A 13,250-nucleotide genomic window follows, 5' to 3' on the forward strand; every position below is an offset into this window, starting at 1 on the left:
CGAGACGCTCCGTAATCAGAGTCAACGTCTCTGGTTTATCGAATTCCATCTGTTGCTTTTCACTGCGGCCTTTGTTGTCCTTCTCCTCTTGTGATTTCACACGTTGCAAGCACTTCGCAGATGGCCAGAGAAGTATGAGCTCCGTTTCTAACAGACGAGCCTTCGTTAGTCAACAGTACAGCCTTTGTTTCTTCCTCTGTCGGAGCCTTTAAGTGAAGCTCAGACCCCAATTTGGAAAAAAAACAACAGATTTACAAAAGTTAGATGTAGCAGAAAAAAAATGATTTTTTTTTTTTTAGCGGATTAAACAAAAAAAAAACTGCACATCATGCAACATGATGGGTGTAAAATACAGAAAAGTAACTTTACAGTGCAAATAATATCAAAATAAACATTTTAACGTTCAGTAACCGCCAGCTGATCGCACGGTGAACTCGAGGTGACGGTAGATTTTTGATGAGCAAACCCCCAGTCCAACAGTTACCGGGGCGAGGAGTTCTCCATCATCATCATCATCAGCTGAGTCAGGGCTCAGGAGGAAGCAGCCAGTTATGAATCTGTCTACAGCTCAAGACGTTCCCCCAAGTTGTCGTAAACTTCCTGTGAACTTTCTCGCGGGAATGCTGCCGAAATGTCATGTTATTACAGGTTATCATCACTTATAATCAGAGCCGCTGTCAAAGGGAATACACGCTAATAATTCGTTTAAGCTTCAGTATTCCACTTCCTGGCTTGAGTCAGCAAACATTCAGCCTCCTCCCACTCAGACTGTCAAGCTGACACTCCAGCAGGTTCACCAGTGAACTCTCAGCCCAGGCAATACATCGTCCCGATGACTAAATGTCAGACTTATGCACTAATGAATTAAAGACCCTAAAATCAGACGAGAGGCATCTCAAAACAGCACATATTCAACAAAACGTGGAGCATTTTTAATGCCACAAAGGACTTCAGACTCCTTTCTGTGAAGTTTGAGCTTGTCTGAGATTTCTGTCATGGTTTTACAACAATGCAGTGTGCATAGTGTGGTGGATATTACAGAGTATACCCAAACTAAAGCCCTTCAGGATGTCTTTGTGTGACGTGCAAATTCAAGTCGTGACCAAAGCTTCTCCTTCTACCTCCTAAACACGACTGTAATTGGTCTGTAAGTGCCTACAGCTTGAATTTGCTCTTCTGCAGCAGCACAGCAGTACAGTACCGTAATCTGCTGAGGGGAAGCCACTCTCCTGTGCGCCAGCTTCCGGCATAGCTCCTTCCATCTGAGCCATTACCCCCAGGAGAGGTTAGGTACAAAATGGGAGGAAATTACCGGTAGAACGGAGTGGTTTTTGTCGCTGACGCTGAACTGTGCTGACGCAATTTGTCGTAGTGGACAATGACGGGTTGGTGAGAGAGGCTCCTCGAGCGCAGCCGACTGAGCCAGGAGGAGGAGGCCTCTCTGGGGGACACTCGAGCCTCGTTTGGAGGGAGAAGATTACAGGCTGGGCCGGGTGGGGGAGGTGGTTCTAATAGTTATTATCATTGTCACACTGGCTCCAAAATTAATTAGTGTGCAGGAATGTGACGGTGCTTTGGCTCACAGGAAATGTTATCAGTGTTGTGATCGAGGTATTTTTTTTTTCTTTGTATCTGTTGTTGAGGTGAAAGGTCAAACATTCATCAGCTTCCTATTTTCAGGACTTCAGGTTCCTGCATAAATGGACAATATATAAAACATGGCTGTCCTGCATTGGTTAGTAAAGCCTGTACCTGAGTGTTTTTACGGTTGACAGGTTGGTGTTTTGAAACTGGATTAGATGGGCGTGGACTCATCAGCTGACGTGTGATTGGCTGATAATCTGTTAGACAAAAATGTATTTAATGTTGTTTAAAGTAAGAAACAACAGCTCGAGACCGTGAATTAATCAGGAAGTACTTACTGAGGTCACAGGGCCATTTCCCCACAGACTTATTTATCTTTTTGCAAGCAGAGGAGGCTTCACTTTTCAGGCCTGGAAGCTTTTTGAGAATATTTTTTACTATAATGTGGACGCCTCGAGGAGTGTACTATTCACTAATTATAATTATTATTATTTATTAATAGTGCAGTTACTACTTTTCAGAATTTCACAGAGCCTGTGTTCACTGTGTTCACACAGAAAATTCAGGCTGATGAATGTTTGCTGATTCTTCCTCTGCTCTCTGCAGTTTGTGAAGTTTGCCAACATCGAGGAGGACACACCTTCCTACCATCGCCGCTACGATTTCTTTGTCTCTCAGTTCAGCGCCATGTGCCACTCTACTCACGAAGACCAAGAGACCAGAACCAGGTACAGTCCAAACTCAGACATTTCAAACATACCCTCTAATGACAAGTATGCTATATTTATATTTATATTTCAGGGTTTTTTCGTCTTGAAAAACCTGAATGAATTAATATTAATTAATTTAATAATAATTAATTTTTTAAGCAATAAACTACACAAAATGCTGGATTAAGCAACAATATAGAAGTTAAAACTTCTATATGGAAACAAACTGAAATTTCTTTTAGAAAAATTGTCACAAGGTTCAGTGAACATTTCAAAAAGTAGAGTTTTCTCATGGTTCAGGATTTACCCACAAAAACTCTGACTGCTACACAATATCAGGACTTCAACGCAATATCAGGACATCCTCTAACTTTTTAGCAGGTTTTAATTTTGTTTGTCCTTATGATTTTGTTTTTATCTTCCTTTTAGTTTTATATCTTATGTGAGGTACTTTTGTACTTTTTTCTGTGATAATGTGTTTTAGCTCTTTCTTTTTGACAGTGATAATGGGCTGGTTTGCCTTTTCTGACCCTCTGCCATCAGCTTTTAGATTTATTTCATCTTCCCTTCACGGCATTGTTCGTGGAGTCCCACAGGGTTCAATTTTGGGCCTCCAGTTGTTCTTCAAAAACATGCATGCATTAGAAAAAATGGTTTGACTACTACAATGGTAACAAATGTGATATAAAATTCCTTGTTTTCACCATGCATGGTGTGTGTGTTCATGTTTTAAGCTCTAATGGAGCCCAAAGGTTTGAGGAACTGCAGTTTTTTGCTTCCCGTGACTTCATTTTTTAACCCTGGAGGTTTCTCCTGGTTACTCCAAGTCATCAGGAAATGTTAAATGACCCAGATTTATGTTTAACCAGATATTATTATAAGAACTTGTCGAAAAAGACGACCAGAGGACTCGAGTAAGGCTGCTGTTTATACCAAGAAGAACAAACACATTCATTATGTCACATTCTTTCTCTTTATTCTTACATCACATTTTAAAGACCTCCACAATCGTGCTGGGCGATATGACGATATATATCGTGTGGACGATAGAAAAGTCTCTATTGTGCCATTTGTCTTCTATCGTTTCTAACCTAATTTTATAAATTATTACATAAAATATATAATTAACCCTTTACAACCGGTCGGAGCAGCACACTCCGTTTTACCTAACTATTTTTAAATCCCTGCAGAACTGGAACCACGTACGGTAGCGCAATATTTTTTTTTTTTTTTGCATGTGAAACCATTGGAGTTGTACTTACATCTAATGCCATCAGCTTGTCCTAGGTCACAGTTTCCTTCCACATATAGCTTTGCAAAAATTGCATAAGAAGCACTTACAGCAACAAAAAGATAATATTCCAGAAACACACTTTGCCGATGTTCAATAACACTTCCTACGTTGGCGCCAGCGCGAACTATCGCATGTCTGCCATTACCTTCCCGAAACCGGAAGTGACGTCATTTTCGCAAAAGGGCCTTATAAGCCTATGTTGCTGTTTTTAAAAGTCATGTTTGACTTTATGCTTTTCTGTATCGTTTCTGGGATGCTTAGAACTCAAATTACACTGTTGGCAATAGTTTGTTTTGATGCATTATAATATTTATTTTCATTTTTCCTGTAGTATATAAAAATTAGTGTATCTCAAAAATAAAACTATGAAGACACTCAAAATAAATTGGAAATTATTTTGTGCAACCTTTTTCTGTTTACAGTTTTGAGGGATAAGCCTCTTAAATTTTTCTAACTAGAAATATATGTAAAAAAAACCAAAATGATTTTCAATTTTTTTTGTAGTTTATTGCACTACAATTTTTTGCAATTTATGTAGTTACTATGGACTTAATGCATACATATTATTAAAATTTGGGCTATAACAGTTGTATTGATATATGGAAACTTGAAATGCTCCCACAAATGGCACTACAGCATGTAAAAACATAAAGATAAGCTCTAGCGGACTTGGTTCTATGGTAGGTCTTAAAGGGTTAAATAGCCTGTGGCGAATATATTAGTGTTGTCTTCTCACTATACATGCTCTTAACTTTATGCAAGAGAAAATAAAGTATAAAAAAATGATATTTTTGGCAAAGAAACTCCGTCTTGTGGTTTGCAACCTGGTGCTGCTGTACGTGCACCGGGATTTGCGACATGCTTTACGGTAACAGGGTTCTAGACTAACTTTTTGCCATGGGCGTACCCGCACAAAAGTTAGGCGCACACAAATTTTATAATAATTTATATAATATAATGTGTTTTTCTGGATACACTGTGCTTTTTCAGCATTCAAAGATTGATGACACCGTGTCAGAGCACTGGCTATGAATTTCAGAAGGATCAGGCCTTAACTTAACAGAAAAGTTAGCAATAGTTCTTTTCCTATTACAGCTACATCCACTTCTGTCGTGCCTAGGCTGCTCACTAGGGCTGGGTATCATCACTGATTTCTATAATCCGTTCGATTCCGGTTTTCAAAGTCCCGATTCGATTCAACTTAGCCTCAGACAGTCAGAAATATTATAATTCTGATCATTTATCAGTACTGACTTCATCAGAATTGTGAACATCACAGCAGATGCCTTTGTGTGAAAGTAACTGAGAATAAAACACAGAAAAACATGAAGGAGATTTTCCTGGTCTGGCTTTTTATAGCAGATAACCTTAAAAATATTCTACAATGTTCTGCATATAAAGTTTAAATTTCTTCAGTATTGAACAACAGAAAAAATAGGCTTTCTTGTCCGAGGTCATTTAAGTGAAAAAAAGAAAATGAAAAGAAAAAGACAGCAGCCGACAGCGCTGTAAACAACGGTAGACTGGTGGGTAATAAGCGAATGAATAATACAGAAAACAGAGATTGGAGACGGGAAACTGTTCTTGAAGTACAGAGAGAGATAGAGAGAGAGCTAGCTGTGCATGGAGTGTGATTTTAATAGTCGTGGAAGCAAAACAGCAAAATTCATGACGACATTGATCAAATGTGAAGCGCAGTTTGCTGCTTCTTTTGCTGCTGGCTCGGTGAATTTTGGTTGGAGAGAGACAAAACCTGCAGCTCAGAATCAGCGCAAAAAGACGTAATCACAGCGCGGACCGGACGCATCAGAATCGCTAAGCTCCGACAGCGTGTCCGTCTACGGGCCGTCGGGTGAGAAAGCCGAGAAAGACAAAGCTGATTCTGATGCGTCGGTTCCGCTCCGTGTTTACGTCTTTGTGTGGAATCCGTGTGCCTGCTCTCATTTACTGTTTGGTTGTTGTTGAAATGGTTTTGTGAGCTTTGATCTGAGAATCTGGCGTTTCTGGCAAAACACAGTTATATTTAAAAGTCGATTCAGGATTTAATGAATTGATATCGCTTTATTCAAGCTACTCACCTCCCACTTCCACCTGCGCTTTCAACTGGACCACGGCCAATCAGAGAGGTCCCGCCCCTTACTATCTGTGATTGGTTTAGTCCACGATAGGGGCAAAATGTGTGTCTGTTGTTGACCACAGGGAAGGTTGCAGATTTTTTTTTTTTTTTTTTTTTTTTTTTTTGCTACCCGAACAGTTGGTCGCACCGGTGCAACCAAATATTTTTTTTTAGTCGCACCACTGAAAAATTTGGTCGCATTTGCGACCAAATTGGTCGCACTCTAGAGCCCTGGGTAACACAAAACAAAGACTGCACCCTCGGCACTTGCTGTTTACAGACTGCGTACTTTCTAGATGACCACAGGTCAGGTGGTATATTGTGATATAAAATAATTCATATCGTGATAAATATTTTTTCCATATCGCCCAGCACTACTCCACAACTCAACTGTTGTTTGTTGCACTCAGGAGAGGCTGAATAATCCTAAATTTAAAATATAACCATTGATTCTCAATCAAAGTTATAATTTTACTCCCCTGGAGCAGTCTGAGTTTCCTTTTTGTGTTCAGGCCGATTCACTCGAAGCGGCTTTTTTGGACCAAATTAAAATCTGGAAGCAGCGAGCTTTACTTCTAAAATCTGGGCTTCATGCCGCGACATCATTTTGGAGTATTATGAAGACATGTCATGGTGCTCCTCCACCGCTGAAAATTTCATCAACGACCTCTTTCAAGCCAGCGAGGAAACATGCTTCAGCCAAAAGAGAGGCGGAAACAAAATCCCCAGCAGGGCCGCCCTCACCCCCACTAGAATCCAGTGAATAAAGAATTAGAAATACGTCTGACTGATTTAGATTTTCAGGCCTTCTTCTGAGGGGGCGGGGCTTGGTAACACCACCACAGGAAAGCATTGCTCCACCGGCCAGGTTGAAATATAAGGATCTGAAATGATGATGATGGAATGACGTGTTGGGAAGGCTCTGCATAAATGAGGCTACAGAGAAATGAGCGTACCTGCCTGCATTGCTTCCAGCATCAGGAGCTCATTCTTCCCTCCACAGCAACAACTTCACTCACAGTAATGAGAGAATACAGCAGGAAACTGATTTGTCCCGTTGGGCTTTTAGCCGTCTTTAATCTTTAACGTGGATTTGATTTTCTTTTATCTTTCAGAAACGTTTTTATTGTGTAATAAAGCAGAAATCACAGGGATGTTTATGAGGCCTTTAAATGAGTAATATTTCATGGCAGCATCACTAAAAACAACAAAAATAACTTTTCTTGAACCTGACAGGTGGTAGTCTGACAGTTTATTCCTCAGATTATATCTCGGCACCTAAAGCTCCCTCAGTTATTTGCTGGTGAAGGTGTTATTTAGGAAACATTAGCAGTTTTAATAGGTGATGATTTGTTGAAACAAAGATGCAGCATAAATTTGAGACCGAGAGGGAAATGGCTGGTTGAGAGTAATCACTCACAGTCAGCAGTCTTTCGAGACGAGAGAAGAATATATAATGTTGCAAGCCCACAGGATTTGGAGCTGAGGAGAATAATAAACAGTCGAGCAAGCCGCGTGCAGTTCAGAAATATAAAGTCTTAAAAGAAACAAGCAGGAGCTGCAAGTAGGGAGAAGAAAGTCAACGCCGATCCACAGACTGTATATAAAAGACAGATGTACTCCACGTGATGTTGCTCAGTGTTTTACGACGTCTCGCTGTGAAGCCTCAAGCTGAGTCTTTTTGTACCTTTGAAAAGGGGACCTGACAAGTAAGGCTTACGTAAGCTTACGATGTAGCTAATGCAAAAACTTAAAGCTGCACTCTTTCTAATGACTCTAATAAAAATACTGCAGTGCAGATTCAGGCCGACACCTTCCAAACTAGCAAGGTGTAAAGACGTTGATGGACCACAAAACATAAAACACTATAAATACAATAAACGCAAACAAAAACATTTCTGATTAAAACATGAAAGAACTCGACTCCACCAACAGCTGCTCCGTTTCCTGTCTGGGATCTTTGTTTTACTTTGTTTAAGCTAATTCTTAGTTTCAGGTTGAGGGAAGGATTACATCCGTTTTCAGACACTATCCGGGTCCAGGTCATGTGGGCAGCAGTCTTGCCTGAGATGCCCAGCATTGGAAATGCCTGAAACACCTCAGCTACGAGGTGTCCAGGAGGAGTCCTGGTTAGATGCCCAGTCTCAGGAGCTCTACTCTGAGTTCTTCCTGAATGACAGAGCTCCTCACCCCCGTCTTTAAGGGAGAGCGCCTTGTGAGGAAGGCCTTTTCCATCACTTGTATGTTCGATCTCACTACACAGAGCTCATTGTTCATTGGTGAGGATAGGAATGTCGTACCATGAATTGGGGGCTTGTCCGGGATTTGAACCCGGGACCTCTCGCACCCCTAGCTAGAATCACAGCCCTAGACTTTACCACAGTAGAAGGTAAAACATCCACATTACTCTCTCCATCAGTGTCCCGCTGTGTCCTCGCCTCATTCATGAACACGACGCAGAGATTTACATTTTAAAAAGAGGCAGACGTCAGGCGCTCGCACTTTTACTGTGAAACTGAGAAACTGTCTGCTTGCGATCTTTATTGTAAGTAGGGTAAAAAATAGCTGGTTTGGCAGCAGCGGTGAGGTTGTGACACCACACAGCACGTTAGAAGATGCTTTCCCCGCCGGGGCGCTCGCCCTCTGCATTAAAACAATACCTGGAGACTTCTGTCTCATTCACTGTGAAGATAACTTCCCTCCTCCAGAGTTTCTGAAATCTCACTGCAGCAGCTGAGACCTCTCCGAGCGACGAGGTGTCTGCACGTATTTGTGCATAAAAACCCTCTTTTATCTCCATTTGTATGTATGAGGGTGTGTGCGTGCTGCAGGTTGGTTGAGGGTGGGTGGTGCGGTGAGAGCCAGGGGATGCTGGGATTGTTTTTGAGTGCGCTCTATACCTCGCCGCCACCGCTGAGCTATAAACGGTTTGATTTCTGACGCTGCTTCTTTTTTTTTTCCTCCGTGTTTTATTATTCCACTCAGCAGTGTCGGCTGTAGGTGGAGAGGAATTCCCAAATAGGATTTCTGTGGCAGTGATTAGATTAGTTCTCAGGCGAGGTCATCAGTGATGTTCTTTGTGTTATTGCTCATGGAGTGTCCAAAAACGAAATAGTAAAAGGTGAAGTCAGCCTCACTTTGCTCCTGAACATTTCTGCTGCGCGGGCTGTTGAACCTCTTCTCAGGCAGAAAATTAGATTAAATCAAAGGTTTGGATGTTTTTCCTCTGAAGTGAGATAAGATTTGGAATTTGAGGGAAGAACTTGGAAGGTTAGTCTTTAGTAGTGAGTTATTTGAGAGACATTTTCAGCTCCTAAAAGCACCGTGATGTTGTCTGGTAGCTGTTTGTCCATGACCAGGTAAAACTGACTTCACTGGGGACACTGATGCTGGTGTTCCAGCAGTTTCCAGGTTACGTTAGCCTTAAGCCTTTTTAGTTCCTGGGTTGTTCCTGAACGTCCTAACCAAATTCCTCTCGCCTGAGGGTGACAGTTTGTCCACGTCTGGAAGCAGACCCAAAGTGGTGACATATGTGAATATTTATGTACGGTCATTTTAACTGATGATCTTGGAATCCTCAGTTATTCAGAAATATCTCCCAGAGACCCTCCCAGTCTGTGTAAATCTACAAGGAGTTCCTCAGATTTTCCCATTGTTCACAGTGTTGGTCAGTCCAGTGAGTGCTGTCAAATCTTGTTTATGCTGCAAAGAGAAACTAGCACCTGTAGTCGATCATGAACACTAACGGGAAGCTAATAGGCCTCGGCCTTTTCAAGTTAAAAGATATCATTTCAGTACCACTTATAAAAAGCTTTGGTTTGTGCTGTTCAATGCTGCTTCATAGAAACCATTAAAAGCCCAAAATGACCATGACATTCATGCCTGTGATGAGTGATGTAAACTTCTGTCCACAGCTGGATGTGTGCCTTGTTCTTCCTCTGAGTCTCTCTAATCTCTGCCGTCAGGATCCGTGTGGCCGGGATCAAAGGTCTGCAGGGCGTGGTGAGGAAGACGGTGAACGACGAGCTGCAGGCCATCATCTGGGAGCCGCAGCACATGGACAAACTGATCCCATCCATGCTGTTCAACATGCAGGACAGTGAAGACCTGGACAGGTACGACACACGCCAAAGCTGCCACGCGCTCGCCTCAAACCGAAATCTCCCTGCCGTGCGTTGTTTTCCCGTGACTCATTATTCTCTGCCCTGAATATGGAACTGGAGCGATGGCTGTCTCTCAGGCAAATGTTTGATTTTCTGAAGTGAGAGCTGTTCTATTTCAGAGGTGACCTTTTTTTAATGGGCCACACAGTAACACACAAAAACTGCCAATCAATTATACATGCTGAGCTGCTGCTTTTCTCTCCAGGCAATCAGCAGCATCAAACTTTTCTGCACACGCGGGAATGAGTGTTATTGTTGTGCGGCCAGCTCTCATATCCCACATTTCAGCTGTCACCTTCACCAAAAAGTCTCCAATCAGACAGGATCTGCAAATCGTGGAGAATGATTGAGGCCTCAGAGGTTTAAAGGCGCAGTGCGTCGTAGCTGCAGGGCTCTCTCTTAATGATAGTGTGAGACGTTTGGGAAGGACTCGCAGTAGAGCCGACACTCCTGCATTGGAAGAAGCAAGATGAGGTGGTTCAGGCATCCACCTCCTGGGTGGGTGTTCCAGGAGGAGGCCCTGGGTTAGACCCAGTTAGGCTGTCCACTGTTAACTGAGAGGTTGAAGGATAATCAGGGCTTTTTTACTGCTTTGAATAAAGCAAAGGTTCAAAACTTTGGCACAAGCTTACAGACAAATAAATGCAGTGATCAGGAGCAGTTTGTTCCAGCTCAGCAGTCGCCAATCAAACAAAAACCTTCTCATCTGGAAAGGATGATGCATTCCATAATTACATCTAAACTGGACGACTTCACTCCTGTGTTTGCAGCCTTGCACTTTTACAGAATCCAGTTTAAAGCGGCGCCGTTTGTGTTTAAAGCCGGTCTCTCACCTGCATGTGTGGTAGATACGGCGTGTCCGCATATTCCCTCGAAATCATTAAGGTCTGAATCTCAGTCAGTCGTCATCATCTTTGCTGTTGCCCCGCCTCTCTGGAATGACCTAAACAACCTCAGACGCCTCAGACGAACAACCTCAGCGACTGTTTCCAAATCTAAGCGTGTGGAAACGGCTGATTTCTGTGAAGGCGTGTACCGTCAGTTTTTTAGGAACCGGTTTATTCTGTTTTAGTGTAGCGCACTTTGGTTTTAAACGTGCTGTAGAAATCAAGTTTGCTTACTTGGCTCTCTTGACTGGGAATGCCCACGTGCCCCCACGGATGAGCTGGGAAGGAGGCGGCCTGTGTATCTCTGATGAGGATGCTGCCCATGACCCTGCAGACAAGTCATTAGCTTTAAACTAGATGTCTGACTAAAAGTGGTGTTAAATGGTAAATGGTAAATGGACTGATTCTTATATAGCACTTTTCTAGTGTTAGACTTCAGCTCTAGACTAATCCACAGGATTTCTGACAGGTCTGGTTGCTTATCATTCAGTCGCCATCTTTTGCTCGTACATGTGTGCTTGAGGTGTTGATCCACCTCATCCTCTGTTCACATCCTGCTGCTGTCTGCTGTGATCCTCGGGATGATTTTAAGCTGTCAAATCCACTCTGAGAACCAGCTGGACGACAACATTCGACAACACAGACTCCACCAAACCCGGCCAACACATGAAGCATGTCGTAGCCTTGTCAGGATTAAAGCGGCAGCGTCACCGTTTTTTACGCGAGCTGTATCTGACACTATGCTTCCTGCTTTCTTTAGAGTTTAGAGAGGCTTTTATTGAACTGGAGGGACAAACTGGTTTACACCACAATTTCTGTTTCTCTAAGAAATCTGACGATACACCTGTTTTTCATCTGTAAAGTGGGAGGAGCTAAGTCAGGCTCTCCTGTTTGCAGTATTAGAGACTCCGGTAGAAAATTATCGTTTGATTCTGGAGCTGATACAAGCAACAGAGATTCACAGAGTCCAGATTCAATAATCAGTTGATAATTTTTGGTTCTGTGGTATTTAAGATTCTGCTGGTTTCACAGTGAGTATTAATATTTATGCTTCATAGCAGTTTAATGCAGCTCATTGTTCTGTCCGCGATACAGAGAATATAAAACATTTGAATTTAATCATAAAATAAAATAAAATAAAAACAGCACAAATATTAAATGATCTTCTCTCAGATTGGATTAACTAGACTCAAAGTATTTGTCTCACGGCTGTAGAACTGATCCTTAGTGTCGCATTGTTATTGCTACTGTTTGTAGTCCAAGTTAACAGTTGTCATCATCTGTCAACATCTGCCTTGTTGGTCTTAATGAAGCTTTCAAAGAAACTCTAGTCGGACTTATCTTTAATCAAATGATTCTGTCTCCAGGTTAAAGCACGTCTCTGTAAAAGTAAAGGTTTTTCTGTTATTAATAATTAAACTGAAAAAACTGACAAAAAAACTGTCAAAATAAAGGAAATATAACAAAACCCAGAAAATGTTCACCAAACAAAAGACTAAATAAAAAAATAATAATAATAAAATAAATCACCAAAAACCCCACCCTCCTCTCCACAGAGCAGGAGCACGACACACACCTCAGAAACAAAGGAGCGCTCTGGTAGGCCACACCCACACAGAGTCAATGTCACAGCAGCACAGAAACCTCCCAGCTGTTGTAAGGTCTGTGTTTCCCAGTAATGTTGGACCTGTTGAATAAAGTTAGTTGATGATTAATTCAATTCAGTTTTATTTACACAGCGCCAAATCACAACAACAGTCGCCTCAAGGTGCTTTATACTGTAAGGTAGAGCCTACAATAATACATACAGAGAAAAACCCAACAAACCCCCTGTGAGCAAGCAGGCGACAGTGGGAAGGAAAAACTCCCTTTTAACAGGAAGAAACCTCCAGCAGAACCAGGCTCAGGGAGGGGCGGGGCCATCTGCTGCGACCGGTTGGGGTGAGAGGAGGAAGACAGGATACAGACATGCTGTGAAAGAGAGCCAGAGATTAATAACAAGTATGATTCAGTGTACAGAGGTCTAATTATTAGTTATATTTTCATGTCAATATTACGTCCACACTAGATAGACTCCACAGCGCCCCTGGTGGCTGATAATTTGAAAGTGTTTGAAAAAAGACTCAACTGTGTGTGACTTTCAGGTGTAATTTCAGCAGGAAACACAAAACCACCAATCATGCAGCATTAAGAAAGACAGTGTAGAGAAGCTGAAAACATGATTTATGACCTCAGTCGGGCTATTGTTGAGTTCCAGATCATTTTTTGTAAAATTCACCACCTATAATCGAACATTTTTGGCAGAACTGTCTTTTGTGGCGTGCACATGAAGATGAAAGGTCAAAATCCTGACCGTGCTTTTAATTATAACCAGCGACATTAAAACCAGTTACCAGCTCTCAGGTGTATTTGTGCCAAAAATTCATCTGAAGCTCGTTAATCAGCTGAAGAATCCAAAGACGGGATAAAAAAAGACGTGTCCTTCGTTACAAAGTG

At 42.0% G+C, this 13,250-nt stretch overlaps 1 protein-coding gene across 4 annotated transcripts in view; it reads left to right on the forward strand.

The window, feature by feature from the left end:
- efr3a (EFR3 homolog A (S. cerevisiae)) overlaps positions 1-13,250 on the forward strand; it is a 108,089-nt gene that overhangs the window by 45,222 nt on the left and 49,617 nt on the right. For all 4 annotated transcript variants that reach the window (XM_084912023.1, XM_084912024.1, XM_084912025.1 and 1 more), the window contains 2 exons: positions 2,191-2,312; positions 9,670-9,819. In XM_084912023.1, the coding sequence (XP_084768149.1) occupies positions 2,191-2,312; positions 9,670-9,819 (272 nt within the window). The remainder of the gene's footprint in view (positions 1-2,190; positions 2,313-9,669; positions 9,820-13,250) is intronic.

The sequence above is a fragment of the Perissodus microlepis genome, chromosome 18 (genome assembly GCF_051167445.1).
Source record: "Perissodus microlepis isolate ML-2025 ecotype Zambia chromosome 18, ASM5116744v1, whole genome shotgun sequence".
Taxonomy (NCBI): domain Eukaryota; kingdom Metazoa; phylum Chordata; class Actinopteri; order Cichliformes; family Cichlidae; genus Perissodus; species Perissodus microlepis.